Genomic DNA, 24,538 nt, shown 5'->3' on the forward strand with positions numbered 1-24,538 from the left:
GTATTTTGTGACAATGGAATGATCTGCTGGAATTAAAAACTACTTTTATTTTTTTTGTCTTACATCTCTCGATCAACCAGAGCAGCAGGAAGGAGAGCAGAGAAGTGAGAGTAACAAAAAAAAACTTTAGTTAAGAGTAAATGTAGTTTTTGGAAACCATACATTTAAAAGGAAATTAATCAATTGCTTATTTCAAAGAAAATAAAGAACTATAACCAAAATCAGCTGGATACTACTAACTGTACTGGGAGAAAGTTACTGGTGAAATCCCAGGAGTCAGGTACCTATTAAACCAGGCTAACGTCATTAAATATGAATCCCCCTAATTTTGAAATTCAAAGGTTGACAAAATAGTTTACTCTCCTGTGTGGCGCCCAGCTATAATTTTGATAAAGCCTATGCTACAGGTTGGTCTGCCTTAACCCTTCATTGAATGGTGACAAAGTTTTCCGTAAAGAAACAACTTACATGCTGCTCATGCAAACTTCAAACTGGACACTTATTTGCAGCCTGTTTCATGTGAAGCAGATCGGATGAACAACTGTCGAAAACTGTTAGAAAACTGATAAACTGACACAGCAACGGAGACGGTGTACTAGCTTTATTATGGAGATATCTTCTTTACGTTCATATATTCAATCAAAAACTGAATGTTTCATCCTGCAAGAGGATACATAATAATACCATAGACAAAATACAATGCAGTCATATTTGTAGTGCACAGTTGTAATTGTTAATTTAAGTAAACGGTTATAGAGAGAGAATCTAGAATCAAAGATGCCACTCTTGGTTTTTCAAATAAGTTCCTGGGGCGATTTGATTTGTTGTCACTGATGCGCGGATTCAAAGTTTTTCCAGTTGTGAGATTATCTTGCATTTTGGGCCTTTACTTTGTTAACTACATTATTTTGTTAACAACTGCATACATATGAAATACGGTGACACATGACCAGTACAAGCTGACATGAATGAACCATTTTAATGCCACCTTCTGACAACACAACACAGCCAAGTTGAATTGATTGAGGCCAGTTAATGGGAATGTACCTAATTTGCATTTTCTTTTTAAATGTATACTTCAAATTTTACTTGGAAACACGGCTATATTTCTTCATGTCTGTGAGATGTTCCAATATATTCTAGACACGGAATCTTCACTGTAAGGTGTTAGATATGTAATGTTGATGGTATAATGTCCGTCTTGACTATCTATGCTTTCTGCTGTGAACCACATGCTCCCATGCACAAAAACAAGCTTCACCTATAAACGGGATGATGTGTTCAAGTGCTCAGTGCCTGTTCAAGGTACAGAAAGCAGGAGTTGAATGACTATCCCGCACATATGGGATAGGAAGACGAGATAAGATTAGCAAGATTAACAAATCAGACATGCAGTGGGTAGTACAATATGACAGATACATTGTAGAGTTTTAAAATAGTAAGGTGTGACACACTGCTGCTGAGTTGTTGTTTTTTCAATGTATGTTTTGCAGTGCTGTGAGCCACTTGGGGCAGCAGCTGTTAAAAGTGGATACCTCAAAACCTCATCATACAAATGTCCATATCTACATACAGGCATGACTGAGGTTAAAATGAATGTCTTCCTTAACCAGCAAAACACCACAATTTATTCTGCAGAGAACCCTACATTTTCAGTCAGATACAGATCAAACCAAGGAACGAGCAAGATCACTGACATTCTCTGACTAATATGAAACATGTGGGCCAATAAAGACAATACTGGTTCCCCGTTGTGTGCATGAATGTCTGCCACAGTGCCGTTCTTGGTATGACCAACAGATTGATCCCTAGTAAGGCTTTTGTTTGTTGCTGGGATTACATTCTTTGGCATATTATACAATTCTTAATACAGATTAAAAAAATGAAAATTTCTCATTGTCCAGAACAGACAAATGGCAACAAAGAATTGATTCTACCCATTCTAACATCTTCATCCATCCAAATCCTGATATGTTATTCCTCTAAGCCACGGAACTGTTATCAACATCTCACTCAGCTACACTATTGTACGTAATTCTACTTTATTGTTATTTGTTGGTTCTGTTGATGAGTGGTTAACCTGTGCTTTGTTACACACAGTCAAACTCTCTTCGACTGTTTCAATGCAACGGTGATTCTTCAGGGACTGCGAGCGAGTGAAAAGTCGCTTGCACTGAGAACACCAGTATGGTTTCTCTCCCGTGTGAACACGCAGGTGGCGGGTATAACTGTACGAACTGTTAAAACATTTATCACACTGGTCACAGCTGAATGGTTGCTCTCCAGTGTGGATACGAAGGTGGCGCATATAGTTGCTTAAACGACCAAAACTTTTCCCGCACTCGTTACATTTGAATGGCTTCTCACCAGTGTGGGTGCGCACATGTTGTTTGTACGTTTTTGAAATAGAGAAGCTTTTCTTGCATATTTCACATTGGAATGGTTTTTCTCCCGTGTGAATGCGCAAATGTGATTTGTAATTACCCAACTGAGAGAAACTCCTTCCACACTGGTCACAACAGTAAGGTTTCTCCCCTGTGTGGACACGCAAGTGTATCTTGTAACTACTTAAGTCACTAAAGCTCTTTTCACATTGGTCACACTCGTATGGTTTTTCGCCAGTGTGATTCCGCAGATGAAGACTGAAATGCCCTGACTGAGTGAAACTCTTGCCACAAAAGTCACACTGGTACGGCTTCTCTCCACTGTGGCTAAGCCGGTGGCGTTTGTATGAGCTTAAAAAACTAAAACTCTTTGGACATTGGTCACAACAGTATGGTTTTTCTTTTGTGTGGACACGCATGTGTATTTTGTAAATACTGAAGTAACTGAAACTTTTTTCACAGTGGTCACACTGGTAAGGACCAGTGTGATCACGAAGGTGTTTTCTGTATGAACTCTGGTCACTAAATTCCCTTCCACACTTGTCACAGCAGTATGGTGTCACTTCAGGATGGGTATACATATGTAGCTTGTAAGCGTTTAAGTGGCTGAAATTACTGCCACAATGTTCACAGTGGTAAATTGTCTTTGCGCGGTGATTTCGTTCATGTCTTCTTAGACTACAAATTCGACTGAAAGATTTCCCACACTCCTTACACTGATGATGTTTGTTTCTGTCCACGTCTGTAGATTTCAACTGGAAAAAAAAAAAAAAACAGAAAAGAAATGAGATGAAGGTCAGGACTTGATTAAATACTACAAAACATTAGCTAGATACAAGTAAAATTCAACCTGGACTGTAATGTTTGAGGCAGTTACTTAAGGCTCTGCTTTAGAAGTTCAAATGGGAATAAAATGATAGATGCTACATTAAAAGTGCCAAATTTCTCTCGCTAGTGAAAAGACAAACTGTATGTCATAAACTGCTGGTGGCAGTCATGTTATATGCATACTAGTCAATGACAATGGACAGTATGTTCTGGTATTGACACATTTTCAGGATCAACATCAATGATAACGGGGACTACTCATGGCACCCCTACCTACCTCTGCCTATAGAAAGAACCACTTGGGAGCTAAATGTATGTGCCTCTATTTTTATTTTTCTATCACTTTAAGAGAGTGATTCCTCAGTGCATAAAGCTTTGTATCAAAGCTGTACCAGTTGCTTTTTGTATGCTGCCTGGCCTTTCTGCCTTTGAGGCTTTATCTTATGGTAAGTCCTCAGATATTCTGCTAGTGAAGTCTTGTCTAGATTGTTAAATTCAGGTACTGGTGTCATTTATTGCGGTGGTCCACTTATCTGGCTAGTGTGTAATGGCCATGGTCACGACAATTTCGTAGATCACATTAATTCCTTCTGGATCTCACCTCTTCTGAAGAACTCATTTTCTTGGCTTAATGGTAAAAAGGAATATCCCCTGAACGCTTTTCATTCTGTCATGAAATAAAGACAAATTGTTCAGAACAAAAACATACACAACAGTACTGCAAGCCCTTAGTTAATTCAATTCAATTCAATTTTATTTATATAGCGTCAATAACAATACAAATCGTCTCAAGACGCTTTACAAAAACCCGGCCTGAAACCCCCAGAGCAAGCCTGAAGGCAACGGTGGCAAGGAAAAACTCCCTGCAGGTACTTTAACTATGCCACTATAAAATTGAAAATATAAGGAAGGATGTTAAATCTACTGTATGATCATTATAGAGGCTGCTAGAAGTGAGCACTTGTGCTGAATTGTAGTAGGAGATTTTTCCAACCCCCCTCATGATAAGCACTGTGCTGAACTCACGAAGGACTGTAACATCTAGGCCCATCAGGCAACGAGAAGGTAACTAATGAAATGCCAAAACTACTTCATTTTGTAGAAGGGATGACTTATCATGTTGAGTTTTTCACAGGCTGGTAGTTTAGGAAAAATCCCAATAGTAAATTCTAAGTAGAGTTAAGAGTTTGGGGCGATTTTAGGGGAAAATACTTCTCACTACAGTTTTGGCTTTAAAATGGTTACAGGATGGCCACAGTTAGGACAAAAAGGCGGCTGTTGTGGTGGTACTTTTATTAGATGACCCACTAGCTATCATCAACTCAAGAAAGTTATGCCAGCAAAATGTTGTCCAAGTTGCTGCTACTTACAAAGTCTCGCGTGTTTATTTACAACTTGGCTGCAACCCAAAGCATTCATATCAAGACTATTAGTGCTATTATTTAAAGGACTGCAGAAGTGTTGTCAAATGAGTCTGTCAGAAGAAAGCACTGATGCAAAGTGAACGGGTTGCACTTACAGTAAATGGCACACAGCCATTGAACGATGCATCCACTAAATAGGACGTGACAGGATTTGTTCAGTTAGAGCACAGCCATAATGACAAATTACATAATTGGTCTAATTGACATTGCAGCAAAAATAACGCAACGTGTCCTGCACACAGGAAACCAAGACAGTCGATTCATAGTGCAGACCAACAAGATGCTGCAGTGACAGACTGTAAACACACATTTCATTTCGTCCCATTAATCAACAACAGAGCTTATTATGTGGCAGACGGCTAACTAAACACCTCTGAGCTAGCTCAAGTTAGCCGGGATCCTCTGGAAGAGCGCAGCACTGTCACGCTGCTTTCAGCAACCACTAACACTGACATGCACAAACAGGAACACAAAGCAGAACAGTTACCATTTTCTTCTCCACACTCTCTCCTCCGGTATTTTTTTTGGCAACATTACCACGTATATGCAACCATCTTCGTACTCTCATTCTTTAGTTTTTAATGGAGGCTGGTAAACCGGTTCAGAGGCGCATTACCGCCACCAACTGGAGAGGAGCGGTGAGTGAACCACTCAACGGGGAGAAATCAAGCAAAATCCACAAACTTTTATCTAAATTAGATTATTTGAAAATGATTTCTCTGTTTTATAGATAGACAGATAGACAGATAGATAGATAGATAGATAGATAGATCAAAACTATAATCAGAATTACCAATCTATAGTATAAAGGTTGGAAACATTCACCTCTGTGCAACACTGAGCAGACCAGCTTATATATTCAAATTCATTTATTCACAAGATAATAAATGAAAACACAATATATACATCTACTCTAAGAGAAGAACAAATGTGAGACAGAGATAGAGATTGGGTGTGAGGACAAGCATGTCTTGGGTTCACACCAGAAAGAATGTCCTTTTGTTCTGCTTCTATTAAGAGGAAGATTTATCTCTACCCTGTTCATGAGTGGTTGTGTTAGAAACAAGAGCTTTTTATCTGCGATCCATAAGTTGTCCGGTTGGCTTACAAGCAAGACTTTGTGTCTCCGTGGAACTCCTTCGTCAACAAAGCGCCGTGGCTCAGTCATTTACCCAGAACTTAACTATGATAAGTCACAACAATGATGGCCAAACCAAGAAAGCACATGTACAGAGACAGTAGTTAAGCAGGATCATTTGTACACGGTCACTATCTGCGCTATGTATGCCCTGTCAGTTACCAAGTCTGTGAAAAGAGTTCATGGGTGTGTGTTACTCCTCTGGCTGTCAATCGCGTCTCTTGTTGCATGTTAGCTTTGAGAGTTGCAGTCAGATGGAGACCGTAGTCCTTTTTTTGCCTGTTCTGAAGGTGCAGGTTGGAGGAAACCGTTCTCTAGCAGAGTTAGCAGCTTGGCACTATCTCGGGTCGTCGCTCTTTTTGTTGGTAACTACAGCTTGCTGCCCTTTTTTCCCCCTTTCCCCAAATTTGATTATTTTATTTTTTCATTGAACACAAATACTCACTGGACAGGAACAAAAAAAAAATAATTATTTCCATGGCACAACAGTTACAATCCACAAAATACCACATTAGCAATGCACCTTTTTCTCCCTTTAATTTATTTTCTTTCTTTCTTTCCTCCATTGCACTTTCTTCCAGGCTCCATATACACCCTCACCTCACAACACATGCTTACACGTCACACCTCCTACGTTTAGTAGATGTTCTGTACCAATCGTTTTGTCTATGAAGGTTCATCCAGGTCATGGCACGTCCAAAAAGCGCTTAAAAAAGACAACTGGACCTGTAGAGTTATTTTGACAAGACGTTTCACCACTCATCCGAGTAACTTCTTCAGTTCTAAGGGACTGGTGGGAAGTTTGAGGTTCATATAGGAACCTCTATGGTTAACCCATCAGAAACTTGCTTGACTTGTTTCTGTTAACGACCAGAAACTGGTGCAGCTGATTAACGGAAATTAACTTCCCACCAATCCCTTAGAACTGAAGGAGCTGGTGAAACGTCTTCTCAAAAATCTCTACAAGTCAGGTTGCCTTTTTTTTTCAACGCTTTTTGGATTTACTAATCATTCAGTCCCTGCCCTGTAAGTATTTGTGTTCAATAGAAAAAAAAGGGAAAAAGTAAATGTCCACTGCATGTACACATTGCATTTGTTTGATGGATGTGCGCACTACAGGCCCATCGACTAACGCAGCCGTCACATCAGTTACCACAACACTTACATTAACCGCAGGAGTTAAACTCGACGACAACAGCTGTAGACAGAGAAGAATTGAGTAAACTTTTTTTTTCTTCACAGTTCTGTAACTCTGGTCTCTGGTTCTTTTCAGACAAAAAAAAATCTCAAACATAGCAGAAGACAGCAGAAAATCATCTGTCATGTTAAAAATGATATTTTATGTTTTAATTCAGAACCATGGTGTCCTTTTGTACAACCTCTTTGCATTTGTACATTTCATGTGAAACCAGTGTAATGTTATGCTTAGTTTTAATTCATAAATTCATGCAAAAAAAAACAAACAAGAAAAAATAGGAACAAATATTTTCATGGTAATCAACAGTATCAAAACAACATTTGGTAAATCCAAGCTGGAAGAAATGCAAACTTAGCAACAGAGACATAAAAAATACAAACAATATCATGGCTTAGCCTTTATTCCTGACACACAAGAGTCATGATTCATACGCCCGAAAGAGGCCAATGTCACGAGAACAGGAACAAAGCTTGCTTTAGACATTTCAACGAATAAAAAACTGTCTTAAATGTTAAATGTGTTCTTAATGTTGCTGTCTGTTTTTTTTTTTAATATTAACATCTGTAGGGCATGCATGTTTAATATATACTGACAATGGCCAGATGACAAAGAAAATATGAACACACTATGTGTCAATATACGTACATGTGGTTACGGGTTTACAATAATCCACATTTTTGTAGTTGATAGACTTAATTTGATCATTGGAAAAAGCAACTGACCTTTGAAAAAGCAACGTACTAGATTCTGGTCACAACTTATAGTCATATATATATATATATATAGTAGTTTACGTATGGTGTTATACCAGAGTGAGAGGGATAGTTTTCATATTCCTCTCCGTGGCTAACATGTTATTCTTGATTATAAAACCATAATCGTGATAATTAGTCCATCGGAATCCATGGATACTTTATCAGGTTGTAGAAGAAGCTTTTCAGCGACCCGACTAGCATCTAACTAGGAGCACAAGTCACGGCTTTCTGGTGAAACTTGAGTTCTTAAAAGCAAACACTATAAATAATAAGAACCTAATCGGTATGGCTAGCATAAGTTTTATTACTATCATTAAACTTTAGACAGCAGCCAGTCTCAAAGTGTCAGGCTGACAAGTTAATCTGAAAGAAACAAACAAAAACAACACAAAATTACATGCACAATTCTGTTCTTCCTCTCTTCACCATAATTGTCTTTGTCAGTGCAATATTCACTGTATGTATATATATATATATATGTATATATATTAAAAACAACAACAACAAAAAAAAACGTTTTCTGTTCACAGTTGTTCTTTTTTTTTTTCAGCTTACAGCAGCATCCTTCTGGCTCAGATTTCAGTATCAGCAGCTGCCATTGGCTGAGCATGGAGCGCACTGATTGGCACATCATCCGTTTGGCTTAAGAACTCACGTGACAGCGCTGTGTGTGTGTGTGTACGAGTGCAAATCTTAGGATAGAAAGATGGGTTGTGTGATACCGTGTGTGAGCGCGCGTACTGTAAACATGACAATCAGTGTGCATTCGCGTTTGTTTTTGCTGCATTTTGGTTGATGTATAAAACAGGGGCGGGAAATGTGTCATAGATATTTACATGAGCGTATACTTAAGAGTGGCACTCTAGTAGCAGTTCAGTTTACTTCTGCAGCTCTAAAGGAGCAATGTAAAAATAACTCTGACAATGCTGTTTTCGCGGATGGACACAATCAATTTATTTCTACAAAATATGTGGAGCTGACTGTAGATTAAAAGAAATGTCGTAGTTTCAGTCGGTTATTTATAGTTCTCTTTAGGTTTGAATGGGAATAGGGAATTTCTTCATAAAATCTTCTATTATTAAGGCTAACTGGGACTCTTAATTCCACATTTCACTCAAAAGCTAAAATTATTAAACAAAGTTTGATAGGTATTTACCAGTCAAGAGGGTCTTACTGTGTGAAGCAGCACAAAGAGCTTCAGTATAGTGAACGTAGGGTTATGTTTTAGTGCTTCGTCGTGATAACTTTGTGGAAGGGCAGCACTAAATCAACTGAACATAACGATAATACTTGAATATAATAACACATCCAACCTTATGTACAGAACATATACAGTATGTGCCCTCCTCGAGCTCTGCATAACTAAAATTCCAAAGCAATATGTGTTTCTCACCGGTGTCACCAGCAGTGGGCCAGCGCACGTGGAAGATGTGGATCTCAGAGCCCTGATCTGCTCTAATCCGCTCCCTCCCACTGGGTCAGATCCAAACACAGGTAGCTGAACCGTAACAGAACACTGTCGGTGCAGTGGACAGCAACATCAAGTTCACTCGGGAGGACGCCGGCGTTAAATGTCCGTCCCTCTGCTCGTGCGGGGGCAGCAGTGTACATATATTGGCCGTAGAAAACAAGACGGTTCGAAAGATGAGTGAAAGAAGCCACTGTACCACGACTCCAAAATGATAAAGGTCTTAAAAATACAAAACCAGTTAAGTAACCGGTCGTAGAGCTGTCCAGAGCCCAAAACTAACACCGTGCTGTAACTAGACAATGTGGCTACAAGTAAATCCTACTTGCAGGTGGCAGACTTTAAGTTTGTTCGTATGGTTCTCCCGTATTTTACACAACTTTAACATTGCCATGTCCTTGTCAAATTTTGCCCTCAGCCAGGACAGCCTGTATTACCGCATGCTGCTGCTTATACACACTAGATCGTTCTTCATCCCCTGGGAGTCACTTGTACGGTTTCATTTAATGTGTCTTGAGTGGTGAAGGTTTATCAAAGACAGTTTAAAGTGCTAATGTTTTATTTGCAGAATAGTGAGTCAGGCTCTGTGAGAAGTGGTGCAGTCCAGGATTTTTTTTTCTTTTTAGTATTTTTTTTTTTTCAACATTTCTTACCCAGTTATTGTTACTGTCTGTAGGTTGACTTTAGTTTTTGACAGCACCACTAGATGTCACCAAAGGTTTCAAATTCAACACAAAGAATATTTGGATATGGTCTCTGCATGTTTTTTTTTTTTTGGCCAGACCATGCACCTCTTGTGTCTTTAAATCAGAGATTTTCAGGCCAAAATAAAGAAAACAATTATGAATGACAACACTGTCATCACTACCAGTGTGATTTTTCAGGAGAAGCGTTTTTTGTTCCCAGGATTTCCACTCATTTTAAAGACTCTGCTTTTATAACCCCCAATTCTTGATCACATCCCTGATTAATGTTGTTATTGCATTAACATCAGCATCACTGTTGTCCTTTGTTACTATACAAGAGGGCCTCCATGGCAGAAATCTACAAAACAATGACGTATGTTTGATTACAAAACTGTCCACTGTGCTTGATTGTTTTTTTTTTTGTTTTTTTTGTTTTTTTGTGGATTTGACCAGACACCTTTCTTACAAATGGTCAAGTGATTCTCTTTATAGGTGGGCTGGTCTTTGCTGAAGCCTCACAGCCAAGTGGTGGGAGGAAATCCAGTTTTTTCAGGGCGTGATGTTTAAGAGAGGAAGATGAATGGCTAACCTCCAGATTCCAGATTGAAAATCGGGGCAGATCACCTTTGCACCCATGGTCCTTTTGTCACCAAAGGGAGATGACAAGCACTTCCGATTCATTTTCAGAGGGGGAGGGAGGATGTGTGTCAATTGGCTGTAAGGCACTCTCTCTGGTGTATTCAGGAGAGATCAGTCATGCTGAGGCTCATGGGTAATCCCGGACGCAGGTACGCCACCGGGACGCGGCCGTTCTCACTGGTCGATCCTGTGATGGACAAGCGAGCTTTGGAGCGCATTGCATCGGTGAACTTCATCTGTACGAGGACAAAAGATACGTTAGAAGTTCACAGAAAATTAATTGTGACAAACTGGTCTTTTAAAAAACACAATTTGTGTTTCTGTTTAATTCCAGTGCATGCACCCTGTAACGAAATCCTCAAACAAACAATCTCAACAGTTACTTATTTTTGTGGCATACATTCAACATGTGTATCTGATCACGGTACATTTTCCACTGAAGGAAACACGCCTATCCAAGGGATAGCCAGAGTAAATTACAAGCTGCTCTTGAATCGTTTTAAGTACAGGCTCTCTTCTGAAGTTAAAAACTTGTTTCTCAACAGTCGGAATTACTGCATTGCTACTGGAACTGAGTAGAGTACCTTCATTTTTTTAGCTTCAGCACGGCTTTTGTAGCAAAACTCTACCAGCGCAACCATCATGGCCAGACCCAGACCTCCGACCAGGATGTAGAAGACTCCTGCTACATTACTAAGAGACAGAGCACTGGTCTTCTCCTAGCAAACACACATACATGCGCACACCACACACACACACACAGGCAAAAAGGAGAAAAAAAACAGGGAAGTCACCCGCCGGTGCATTCTTGCGTTAACAGGTTATGTTAAAAACTGTCAACCTGTAAGCAGAACATTTGATTTTCTGCCTGCTCAGCAGCATCAAACTGAACCAGGTACGCAATCAGAAATACATGGGACAGCTGAATGTCGGACAGTGGCACAGACACGTTGACTAAACTTTACCTGCACACATTTAAAATATTCTTATCCTTTGTTGGTCTGTCTGTTTGTGTATAGGTTACCTTTGTATGTGATGAAAGCTACACAAATTTGGGGAATGAAACACTGACAGTACACTATGCCTATGTCCATCTCCCTATTTGTACAATTTGTTGCGTCGCTTCCATTTGTGTTATGGGGTCATCAACTTTTGTAGACGTAGTCAGGACAGTATGCTCTATAACGTAGATCTGTTCACATTCAATGATTTTCAACCAACCAGTCATAGATAAAGCTCCGTTACATACTCCACGAGAAGTGAGAAATTTTTTCTTGTTCTCAAGGTGAGCAAGAACAAGAAAGTTTTGGCCAGGCAATTTATACTTCTCGAGAAGCTCAAGTGCCGAAATCCGGCAACTCCCGTAGTCTTCTCAAGCATCACTGAGCTCAGGAGCCAGTCAGAAGGCCTCCATTCACATCAAAATACTACGTCTTAAACATGATCTAGATTGTGCATGAAATCTGTCTCTAACCTACAATCATATGATTTCAGTTTGTTTATTTAATGTCATACTCAGCTCTTCCTTTCCTCTGAATTCTCCCACCGCCTACCCTCTCATGCTCTATTCACATTTTATTTTCTTCTTCTTTTCTGTCCACGACACAGGATTTCTGGATTAAGTGACACTTAGCTGGTGTTTCTAGTTGTCAAAGAGATGTCAAATAAATATATCGTATGTAGACAGACGTAATATGTATAATACAGTCTAATACATCAACATGCCTCCTCCCGGAGAGTCTGCCTTTGAAAGCAGTTCATGCCATCCTGTAAAAGTCATAGGTGCAACCAACATGCCTAAACCCTCCAAAATGAGGAGGAAAATAAACAACCAAAAAAAAAATACCAAAGTCTGGACTCAGCATGCCAACCCACCAAAAAAACGACTTAATGTGCAGCCACTGTTTTCCCCGTTGTCATCCCATGTAACAGCAAATGTGGTTGTGTATATAATGCATGGTCATTGAAAACACATCTCTGGACCTTCCAGACCTGGTATTAACATGCGTCCTGGGTGATCCAACCACAAGTTGACAGCATTGGTGTGAACAGACAGTGCGTTTCATCGACCCACAGACATAAAACTAACCTTATTAAGTGGAGTCCGTGAAGCCTCACCCTCCTCTATCGTACCACCACTTGTTTTTCATCTTGCCTAGGCTCCCTTGCTCATTCAGTTTCAATACGGCAAGGTTTACTGGCACTCTTCAATGGGAATAACATAAATAACATCATTGTCAATGTTATCTTATGTTATTAATGAGGCAGCGGCTCTCATTCTCTGGTCTAGGGACCAAAACAGAACCACTAATATTGTTGTTAGCATAAAACCTCATCTACAATTAATGATTCAATGTTAAAGCTGGGGTTTACACCATATCTCTCTTTTACTGCTGCTAAATTATAACATTTTTGCAGAGATCCTTACAGCACCCAGCGAGTCTGTGTGCACTTCATGGAGCATTTAGCAAGTTATCCGAGTGATTAATTAGACTAAAACTGTTTATAATAAAGCTGTGTTGTCAGGTCATCTCTGTTTGGCCCCTGAGACAGAGAATGAGAGGCACTGCAGTGACAAACCTTTCTGCATTTTCAGCAGCAGTACTCCTCCAAGGCAGAGTCATAGATAAACGCAGTTTTGACAAAGTTGCAAAAACTCTTCGGCAGCTCCTAGCCTGCGTTGGTACCAGGTTTGTTCGTGCAAGTGCTGCCTCTTTACACTTTTACATTCAAGATCCCAGTGTTACTTCTGAGTTTGTATGTTCTACTGTGTATATACTGCATGTGTGTGTGTGTGGGCATGTGTGTGTGTTTGTGTGTGCGTGTATTAACCTTGCTCTCCCCTCCACCGCTGCCGCATTCTCCCTTGTCATACCACCACTTGTTTTTCAGTTTGTCCAGCAGCCCCTGCTCGTTCAACTTTAACACCGCCAGGTTCACCGCATTTCTACATGAACACAGTGGCTGTTAGTAGGACATATGTTGACAGTGTCAGTCCTACTGGTATACATCTTAGCAGTATGTACTCTTTGTCTTCACATAAACATCTTAACATAACAACAAGCGTAATTAACATAAAAAAAAAAACTGCAGGAAATTTCTAAAAAAAAAACACACACACACACACACACACACAAAAAAAAACAGCTGGAAGGCTTTTTGGAGCAAACTCTGATGCTCAATCTACTGAACAACAATGGAAATACGAATGTTGAGGGATTGGTCTCAGTCCTATATGACTTTATAAACCCTCAGACATAGGGTTGGGTTCTGATATCTGATCATAGTTGGAAAAGTTTCTTATTGAATCATCTCGTTCTCTTTTTTTTTATTAGCAAGAACACTGTAAAAAATGATGGTGTATAAGCTTCCAAGTGTTGGATGGTTTCACCCATTATTTCTGCCAGTTCAAAGCTTGCTAGCAGCTTGCTAGGCTGCCAGGCTATCACAAGGCTAACACAAAGAGACAAACAGCCATTCACACTCACATGCTCACCTACAGCCAGTTTAGAGTCACAAATGAACCTAACAAGCCTGTTTCTGGGAGGAAGACGGGGTACCAGAACATTCTTGTTGTGAGGGGCTGTTGCTAACCACTACACCACTATGCTGTCCCACCAAATGTCTTGTATCCTAAATGCTAATCCTGAAAACACACACGTGTGTCCCTCAGGTACTCAGGGCTGGCTTCCCTGCAGCTGCTGTAAAGTTGCGGAGGCAGGTGGGTGACAGAGCACAGACACAGGCTTCTGGAAAGCAGGTCAACCAGCAGCACAAATGGCTTTGGGTGAAAATTACTTCTCTTTTCCAGAACGTTGTCACACCATGTTCTTTGACTGTACACTACTAAGGCACCAACGTCACCTGACCTGTTTGAAAACCTCCATTTGAACTGATAGTGTGGTTTCACGGCACATATTTCAAAACTGGCATTGGTTTCATCAAATGACAACACAGTGAACCGTGGGACAGGCTACATTTCAACACAGTGCATGGGGATGGGGAGGAATAGGGGGTCAATGAGGCCCCCGTCAGCTGCTCATGTTGTTCCTGATGTCTTGAAAAAAGCTCAATGTAGCTTTAACTTCCAATTTAACAAAAACATGACTCGAGACTGACAGAAACAGCAACACACAGGGAAAGAAGAGAGAATGACACTCAAACAGGACCACACTGTGCGCTGAAAAGACAGAAATGAGAGACAAACTCAGTGATCATCACACAGTTCAGCTCACACACCCATGCACTGTTGAGATGTAAAAATGAAGCATGGTGCAGTTTGTAAGTAGCAGAATAATGCCATATTTACACTGGGTTGCCTCTGTACTCCAGCAAATTGGATAAAAAACTAAAACAAGATAAGATAGTGTCCTGTTTTGCATGACTATGGTTTAATGACAACAATAGGGACAAACACGATCCAGTTTGCTGATGTTTATTCAGACCGCTAATCACTGAATTAAGTTATTAAGTTATATTAGCATGTACTGTATGTGCACTGGCCTTCCATTTAGTGACTGCACTGTATAGATTTTGAACACAAAACTAGGTATTTCAACTGAGAATACATCTTAATGGTAACTGAGACTAGTTACTGGTTTTATTCCATATTATTCATTGTTTTTGACTTCTATACCCAAGCTGCAGTGTTCAGCTAGAAGTCTATCTGATGCCCCTGATTCAGAATTATTAAAGCTGTATATTGCACTCCTGTAGGGTGTCATAAGTATGGGTTTAAGTCCTGCATGTAGATTAACAACATTGCCCAGGCCAGTGGTCCCATTTTACGGGCTGTAAAAGTAGCCAGCCTGTCACAATTATAGCGGCAGCACATGTTGTACCCATACCAAAATGCTTTAGCCGCCCAATAGGCATAACTATAGACAAAGGACAGGTCAACTCGTGCTCTTGCAACCAGAAGAGGTTGTCTTTCCTTCATTATTACAGAGCAGCAAATGCTAAGAGTCTATGCTTAATCTATACCAGTCTCCCATCTGGTATAGATTTGTCTTCAACCCAAGAGATGAGATAAATACCTGCAATTCCAGAGATACATGCACAAATATCTGATTTACTGATTTACTGAATGTCATTCAGGAGATCAGATCTGGAAAGAGGATTGTTAGAATCTAGTTTAAAAACTGTAATTAAATATAATTAGATCCAGTCTATCGCAGGGCTAACACAGAGAGACAGACAACCATTCACATTCATACCTACGGCCAATTTAAAATCACCAATGAACCTAATGAGCATGTCTTTGGACAGTGGGAGGAAGCTGGAGTACCCGGATAGAAACCACGCAGACACAGGGAGAACATGCAAACTCCACAGTGGAGTTTGCTACAAATGCTACAAATTATTCTCATATGTGTCACCATCTTTTTGGTGTGAGGAGCATAAGACCCACTGTGTAGGTTCTACGGGTCTAACAAACCTGTTGAATGTGATTCATTTTACCATTTAACAAAATTCAGCTTTCACAGCTAAACTGAAATCATTTATATCACTACTATATTATATATATATATTTATATAATTGTATCCATTGAGATTTTCTCTATTTCCCTGTAATTAAATAATCAGCACATAATGTTAGCTGTGACTAAATAGTGCAAGAAACTTTGCACAAACCCACACCTGTTCAACTCATCAGAAACTTCCTACTCTAAATGCTGACAGACAGCAGTAACTGAGCTTTCTAATAAAAAGTACAGAAAGAAAGAAAGAAAGAAAGAAAGAAAGAAAGAATTAAATAATTTGGGGATTGGGTATAGAGGATGTGGCTATATTATTTATAATAATATAATAAAGCATCCTACCAAAGGAGATATAGTATTTTTGCCAGATAAGTACATTTAAAAGGGAAATGAAATGTATACTTACACACATATACATCTATATATATAAAGATATATAAGTAAACTTTATATATATATAATTTTTGTCACAAGTATTCTTTGACACCTGAAAACAAACTGAAACTCAAACAGGCCTCATCACGGCAACCACCACTAGCCTTTAGTCAGAGGTGGTAACCGTGGTATGAATACAAACCGCTGAGAAGACGTCATCAGGGTAGGTGGATTATTATAACAACGAGTAAGCTGCCATGTCCCATTCATCACACTTGCATACTGCAACACCCAACTGGTTACTTCACTACGTGGTGTTTTTTTTTTCTTCTTAAGCAGGGCAGCACATGAACACAGATATAGCTCGCACACTGCCTAATTACCTGCTAATTTAAGCACGTAGTCAGCCAGTGTATTCTGGTCATTACTGTTGCTTTAGAGCACTGAGTGAGGCACATTATTAATTCACTCGCCAAAGCACAAAGCAGTTGCCCAATTTGCTCTTTCAAAGTTTTGTGAATGGAGATAAGAACAGTATGCTAAGCAGCACGTCAGTAGTGTGAGTGGTACATGGCAGTGCAGGTTGACTAGCATTGTTATACTGATCCACCCACCTTAATGGGGATCCTTTGGGTGTGGCGATGCCGTAGCCTTTGGAGTCCAGATTTCCTCCCACTTTCATGGTGTCACAGGGTTTCCTCTGCTCGATGTACTCGTTCATAGTGGACTCCAGCAGGTAGGCATACTTTCCTTTGGACTTCCTAACGCGTAGGACACCTTCCGATGTTTTCTTGACGAACACGGAAGGTTCTGCTGATTTCATGTACTGCCACATCTTGTCAAACAAGGCAATTTTAGAGCGCTAAAAAAAACAAAGACAGATAATATTATTTCCTATAATAGCTTCTTACGGCCAGTAAAGCTGTAAAGGTAGATACAGTTAAATCCATATGTATATGGGTACTGACACATTTCTGTTTACCTGTTATGCAAACCATGTTCAAGTTATAGTTACATAATGATTAAACTTGGCTCCCTCTCTCTGCCTCAACAAGTGTGAGTAGGCGGCTGAAGCGCTCCACTGTGGCTTGTGTATGTGTGTTGGAGACAATGGATGTAACATTGTCACTTCTTTTTTTTTTTTTGTGAGAAAAACCCTCAGTATTAGCCTCTAAAATCTAGGATATTGTAAAACCTCTGTAGCTTGTAGCATCTATAGAACCGTTTGAAAAAAGGCACCCAGTATAAGTCTGTGGGCTGCAAATTAAAATATTCATCTTTCATTTTTTGCGTTTTGGTTAAGTGTTGTGCTAAAGACATGTAATCAAACATGTCCATTGTGTCTTTGCTACCTGCAGTGCATATGATTTGCATCACACTCTGCTCCTCCAGACAACCAGATGACTTTGCAGCACTTTCTTACTTTGATTCTGCAGAGTGAGTGATACATGTTGGGGCACCTTGGTTTCAAGATCTTTGCTGATAGATAAGCCTCTTTCTTTTACAACTTTGGACATTTCATTAGAATATTATCAAAAACTAAATCACTTCATTTGCCTAAAATTTAGAGGATATTCAAAATTCACACGATACTAATTAAGCTCAGTCGCACCAGGTAAATCTTTCTGTATTAAGCAGTTTACTGGATTTTTATGTCTGGCCGCTTTCCCAAAGCATTTTTGAATGGAGCGGAGCCACCAAAGCAATAAAGACAGAGTGGCCTATAGCAACTCTGAACTTGGCAGAGACTATGGTTCTATTTTCTGGACTAACAAGGAACCGATGCATTTAGGGGGAAAGATTTACAGTCTAAAAACGAAAGCAACCGTGGGGACAGACACTGATTATCAGTGGCATGGCTCTTACTCTGAGATTTATGATGTGAAGATGTCCTTACCCTGAAGAACTCTTTGGTGGAGCCAGAGTCCAGCGTTCCATACGCTATCTCTGTCTGTTTAGCCAGGTCTTCAGCACTCTCGATGGGAGAAACCATCCTCTCTACTGTCAGGAAGGCAGCCAGGTTGGCAGTGTATGATGAGATGATGATCAGAGTGAAAAACCACCACACCCCACCCACTATGCGACCTGAAAGAGACCTGCACATCCATAGACGCGCAACCACAGATGTCAAGTTATGTTGTTATTACAATTTCATATCTTGAGTAATCAGATAACAAATTCTAGCTCTGAGGCTGCTCAATGCTTCAGGAGAATCCAGTATCTTTATGAGAATTATGAGAATACTGATTAATGTTTAAGTATATTTAAAACTAAGTAAATCCAAATCCAACCTTAACTGTAAACACAACCATGTTGTTAATGTTTTCAACAAGGCCCTAACCAGTTTTAACATGCTATCCTTGATTAAGTTTAGTTTATCCAATGAGCCTACATTAATATATTACACATCAAATACAGCACACTGCTGACCATATCCAAAGTAATCTGGAGTAGTAAGCCATGGTCGTACCAACCTGGGTGAAATGTCACAACCCTGTCGCATGAAAGCCCCCAAAGAGAACCAAAGGGAGTTGAAGATCCCAAACTCGTTGGTGGATTCAGTTGTTAATGGCAACGCTCCATCCTCTGGCTCCTCTAGCGTCCACTCGTAAGGGCTGAACCTGGATACCTACAAACAGTGTAGCTTTAACATCAATAGAAGTAACGCCTTTATGACTCACAACACACTTCTTTTGCGAATAGTGAAGTTTTTCTGTTATAGTTTGGTATGCTGCTAAAAGATCTTTCAATGCTTCCAATAACGAATAAAATTGTCATTAGAGAACTGATCTCCCTGTTTATATATTATTTGTTGTAGGGAAGCAGCAGGCCTTCATTGTGGGAAAAGTTCCTCACAGAACTTAATGTGGTCTGTTACACAATGGATGAGACCCTCAGTGTCATCCCTGTGGTTCACAGCTCCCAGTCATGTATTTTGTATCTCTCCATCAGGACTTCCTCCATATGTAAATGAACATTGTCTCATGCATGTCACCACTGCTGGATGTCCTGTTTCTTCTTCCCTTGTTCCAAGGGTTGCTAAAGCTATCAATGGAAGAGGATTTGTTATTTTTAGAAAGGGCCTTGTCACCTAATAGTTGATTGTCATACACTCAGTTGGGATCAGGAAGCTGTCAAGTCTGTAAGGCTGTTATATCCAATACCACTGATACTGATTTGACCCAATAAGGTGAGCTCTGCTACTTGTTTAGGAGAAAAAGCTGGTGTGAAACCAATCTCACACAGCACTCGAGTGAGATGAGTCTCTAGTATTTCCTCCTGATCCTCCTGTACAAGAACAGGATCATTATATTTTTGCACTATTTTGTGTGGATGGTTCAGTAGCCATCTTGGAGCTGGAGCAGCCTACAGCCCAGCTACAGGTCCAGTGTTGATGACTGTTCATCCTCAACTTCCCATTGATGTAGACATGAGTCTGGGAAACAATCTGACAGTGTTTCCTTTTCCCATACATTTTCTAGATCTAGAGTCAGTGTTAGGCTCTAACGGCACTCATTCAGTACATTTCATACATAATATTTGTGCATGCACAGCAATACAAACAAGTTCACTTACCAGAAATAGTACAACACTAACTCCTATGTAGGCAAATACAATGCACATCCAGATTTCATAGGCCAGAGGGTCCAGAAAGGAGAAGACTCCTGGTTTGGATTTCTGCGGCTTCTTGATCATGATGGAGATTCCCAAGGACATGAAGGGTTTGGAGAAATCTATAACCTCTTCACGGACGAGAGTGATCGTCAGGGGAGCGACTGCTATATCTGCTTTCTGTTGGAGAACAAAGAAAGAGTGGCTGCTTGACAATAGACTTCAGCTGTGTTGAGAAGGTGAATTAAACACAAAAGTCAATGAGATGCCCTTGCAATCGATATCAAGCTGGGCAGATAATTGATAGGCAGAGCACGGATCTCATATACTGCAAAGTACTTAAGGGGAAGGAACAGTCACTGAAGACTTTTCTAAATTAATAAGGTAGGAGAAGTTTTATAAAACTTGTGAAATGCTGCCTATGACAAATTATGACTACGTATCCCTGTTTGTGTATTCAACATATGTAAAACATAACGTAATTAATTTCTTTGCATAAAAATCACTTACTTAAATGCATACCTGAAACAATGAATGTGTCACAAAGCCACATTAAGATACAGAGAGTGTACAGAGCGTGTAGTGAACAGCCAAAAAGACAATGTCATCTCTTTACTTCCCATTCAAAACGTACTGATCAAGAGACAACAACTTGGATCTGAACATCTCCAAAAAAAAGGACATGGTGGAACCTCAGCTTAAGACAGGACTCCAGCTGAGAGAGTGAGCGGGTACAAGTACCCTGGTGTGCACATGTTCAAGTACTTGTAGTAGTAAAGAAGGCAGCTACCACCTCAGGCAGAGAAGGAAAATGAAAATGTCCTGGGTTCTCAGTGCTGTGTAATACCTTCTACACCACTACCTGTTATGACTGTGAGTCATTCAGCGCGTGCTCTCTGGCAGCAGGTCTGCCTGATACGGAAGCGGCAGATGCCAGGCCAAGAATGAGCTCTGCAGAGTCATCAGATGCACAAAGTGTATCACCGGATCTGCACCGCTCCTATTTACACCAGGTGATGCAGGACCAGGGCACAGGGGATCATCAAGAACACCCTGACAACAGCCTGTTCAAATGGCTAAGCTCTGGAAAACGGCTCTCCTCCATCATGGTCAGAATTGAGAGGATAGGATGGAGCTTCGCCCCCTGGGACATACGGTTGCACTTTACACCTAATACCGCTGCACTGTTACAGGCTCCAGTTATTTTCCCCCTGCGGGTCAAGACAGGTAGAGGAAGGTTAATCATGGTCTCAGGTGAATATCTCTCCCTCCTGTAAACAGAGCGAGGAACCTCTGCTTTTTGTTAATAAGATAAAGTTTAAAGCAACTTTTGTTTGTGTTAGATCACTTTGTTGCGAGCCAGTTGACGATGGTCGTAACTGCCATCCTCAGCCTCCTTGCAAATAATAAACCTGTGTATGCCACTATTAAAGTTGTTAGTGACACCACCACAGTATGACTGATATCTGACAACAATGAGACAGCCTACAGGATGGAAGTCTTGCATCTGATAGTATAGTGATATTGCACTGAATATGCAACCTAGTCAAGGTTGCATATTGTATAGTAGTGCTAAACTGAAATCCTTACAATTCCTGGAGAGTAGATTCAACTTCCCTGATGGAACTTGAATACATACATGCATACGGTACACCATACAAGTGTGTGTGTGACATTATTATATCTTACCCCATACACCAGCTCCCCAACCATCCCATTCCAGATCTTGGTTTCTGCATCTCTCGCTCCATATTTGCCATCTCCCACAATCCTTAGCTGGTAACGTATAGCACAATGCTTTGCTATCTCTGCAGCCAGGTCAACGCAGTAACCTGTTATCAGTAGAAAATAGCAAAAACAAAAGAAATGTGACAAAAAAGCCACACACATGGATGAAGAGTTATGTCCTGTATAGTTAAGTTTTGTTAATTTTGCGAACAATTGCAACAAACAAATCAAGATGTAGTTTTGTAGTAAATTAGGTTAATGTAAGAACTGTGAAATTGTGTATTTTTTCAGTGGCCCTAATCTCCTAATTCTCTTCTATATATTTAATATTTAGAAACTAAATAAACTTCTAATTGTAGATCTGTTTGAGATCAAGCATGCATTTGGGGCACTTCTTAACCTTTAACAACTCCTGGATGTCCTGAATATTTTGGGTCATTGTACTACAAAGCAACATCCAATCAACTTTCCTGTGCATTTTCAAATACAATGCGTACTCTTAATCACACTCATTCAGCACCTAACATAACATACCTTCATAACGATCATTGTCTTGAAACAGTTCAGCATTCTTCTTTAGCATCACGTAGGGAGCTTCCTACATAAACAAACAAAACAGTGAATTGGGCTTTTTCTTGTAATACGGTTATGACGGGCTTTACTTCGAATAATATGCTTTCCAGATTGCCAAAGTGACTTTGTGAACTCACTTTCAATTTTGCTCATTTCAGTTTTGAATGTAAATAGAGAAAATACAGCCTTTCCACAAAATTCTACCATGCTTACATCTGTTTCTGCTCCACGGTTGTAATTTATCATCCAAAACGAATTTAAATCCCCAATATTAGACACCCTGAGCTTGAGAAAAAATGTAATGCATCAGTAAAACAAATCTTTTTACTGATGCATGAACCACATTGATACTAGAGTGAGAGACAATAAAATGCTGTTTTAAATAAACTACAGAATGTAAAGAAATAAATCTGAACGTATTTAGAATTTATTTGCTTATTGTGCTTTTGCATAAAATAAGACAGTTTTTCGTTAATTTAGATTACTGGCTAAAGTGTTAAATTCTACCATTAGCTTGAGTCCTTTGTTTGACTGGATATTCAGTGGGCTGTCATCATGCCATTCACCTTACCAGTATAGTTGTAACAATGACTGTCTTGTTTTCCATTCCCGTGGTGTCATTAGGGTAAAGGTCTGACTTTGTCACCACCATCTTATCCACCTCATTCCAATAGCCAATCTAAGAAGACACACATACACACAGGTTATATATGTATCTCCCACATACATGCAGCCAGATGCTCTCATGGTGTTCGTTACTTCAAACGGATTCTTCAGTTACCTTAATGGGCCCATTGCTCTTCAGCTCCATGATTGTCACTGAGTAGTTGATTCTCTTCCCGTACTGGTCGAACTGAATGTTCCCTGTTAAACCATCTACACGCACCTAAATACACATCACAGTACTCGTATAGTGAAAGCATAATAGCCAGTTGTGACAGTAATTAGTACATAACAAAAAATAGCAAAAGAAACTACCCTGAATTTTAGACTTTTTCACAAGTGAGTGAAATCACTTTGTGTAAACTGTCACACAAATCTCTTTTCACCATACATTTTATCTTAAGATGCTCTTTGGTTTCAGTGCTGGGATTCACAGGTTTGCAACTGGCCCACCCGTGACAATAGCAGACACCATAACCAAATGTACTTTTCTCATTGTCATCACCGTCACTCATTTTTGAGGTTCAAGAGGTTTCCTTTAATCATGTCTATTTTGACCCAAACCCATGATCTTTTACTGAACTTCATCAAGTAGTTTTGGTGTCTAAACCTAACTCAGGTCCAGAGGGAACACAGAGAAACCACAACTACAGAACTTTGATAACAGACAGCTGAGAAAGATGAATCCCAGACAATGCAGCTATACCACTGAAACAAAATAGTTAAATAACAGCTAGTTCCTTGGTTGAAATAGGTCCTTACACAGCCTAAAATAGCTTTGAACAAGCAAGCGTCCTTACGTCTCCTCTGGCTTGTTTTATACAGAACTGGGTCAGTCCGTCTTTTATTGAGGACATTGCAATGGTTACCTGTTTGAGGGCACGTTCTATCTCCACTCCTTGAGCCCAAGGCACAGCTGGATTGGCCAAACAGTCCCCACTGTTGCCGCGTCGACTCATGTCTATTCTCTGCTTGTGCAGGAAGCGGAACGCCTCCGTCATCACATGGACAGCATCATAGGTGAGGGCTGAGGTGTACTGGAAGACACAACACAGAAACATTAGCAAAGAATATTGTTTGGGCGGGAACAGTTTCTCTGTTTTACTGTGGCATTAGACAGAGCCAGGAAATATGGAAGAAGAAAGCAGGAAAATGAAAAGACAAAGGTCCAACCAGACAAGAGTCTGCTAAAATGGGACTTGCACCACAGTTTGTCCCAAAAAACAAATTAGAATTTGGAGCACAGCAGGAAGAGATGAGTTGCATTATTTATTTTAAGCTTCTGCGACTCAGTAGTGCAATAATTCAATCTGATTCCTTCCCACACAGCATATGTCTTTCCTGGAACAAATTAAACCCACTGAATATGAATTCATAATACATGTCTAAACTTACTCTGATCCGTGTATCAGCTCCAGGATACTCCTTCTCTTCCAAAGCTTCCCAGCGCTGGTCAAACTTTGCGACGACAGGATCATCAAAATCTACTATCTGAAAGCCGGAAACATTTGCGCCTCCATATTGTATTTTAGTGAGATCGCCATCCACGAAACCCTGGAACAAGATCGACAACAAAGAAACACATTT

The 24,538-nt window shown here is 40.0% G+C and overlaps 2 protein-coding genes across 3 annotated transcripts in view; both read right to left on the reverse strand.

Annotated features, from left to right (window-relative positions):
* Positions 1-358: 358 nt before the first annotated feature.
* On the reverse strand, positions 359-5,337 carry LOC311495466 (uncharacterized protein). Of its 2 annotated transcripts, XM_084554914.1 has the most exons (3): positions 5,124-5,337; positions 3,814-3,879; positions 359-3,139 (listed from the first exon to the last, which is right to left on the reverse strand). In XM_084554914.1, exons 2-3 carry the CDS (start codon positions 3,829-3,831, stop codon positions 2,018-2,020), a joined length of 1,140 nt encoding a protein of 379 aa, XP_084411040.1. In that variant the 5' UTR covers positions 3,832-3,879; positions 5,124-5,337; the 3' UTR covers positions 359-2,017. The 2 variants fall into 2 exon arrangements, with proteins under 2 accessions (XP_084411040.1, XP_084411041.1); XM_084554915.1 differs by lacking the exon at positions 5,124-5,337 and having other exon boundaries at positions 3,814-3,910.
* Positions 5,338-10,621: 5,284 nt separating this feature from the next.
* LOC311498661 (glutamate receptor 2-like) overlaps positions 10,622-24,538 on the reverse strand; it is a gene marked incomplete at its 3' end in the record, with an annotated part of 29,083 nt that continues 15,166 nt past the window's right edge. The window contains exons 7-19 of the mRNA XM_084559343.1: positions 24,347-24,505; positions 23,821-23,988; positions 23,070-23,174; positions 22,860-22,967; positions 22,250-22,313; positions 21,677-21,819; positions 19,952-20,167; positions 18,850-19,004; positions 18,273-18,471; positions 16,990-17,237; positions 13,353-13,467; positions 11,105-11,239; positions 10,622-10,756 (exon numbers count right to left, since the gene is read on the reverse strand). Of these exons, the coding sequence (XP_084415469.1) occupies positions 10,622-10,756; positions 11,105-11,239; positions 13,353-13,467; positions 16,990-17,237; positions 18,273-18,471; positions 18,850-19,004; positions 19,952-20,167; positions 21,677-21,819; positions 22,250-22,313; positions 22,860-22,967; positions 23,070-23,174; positions 23,821-23,988; positions 24,347-24,505 (1,950 nt within the window). The remainder of the gene's footprint in view (positions 10,757-11,104; positions 11,240-13,352; positions 13,468-16,989; positions 17,238-18,272; positions 18,472-18,849; positions 19,005-19,951; positions 20,168-21,676; positions 21,820-22,249; positions 22,314-22,859; positions 22,968-23,069; positions 23,175-23,820; positions 23,989-24,346; positions 24,506-24,538) is intronic.

Source organism: Chelon labrosus, assembly GCF_963514085.1.
Source record: "Chelon labrosus genome assembly, chromosome: 2".
NCBI classification, from domain to species: Eukaryota; Metazoa; Chordata; class Actinopteri; order Mugiliformes; family Mugilidae; genus Chelon; species Chelon labrosus.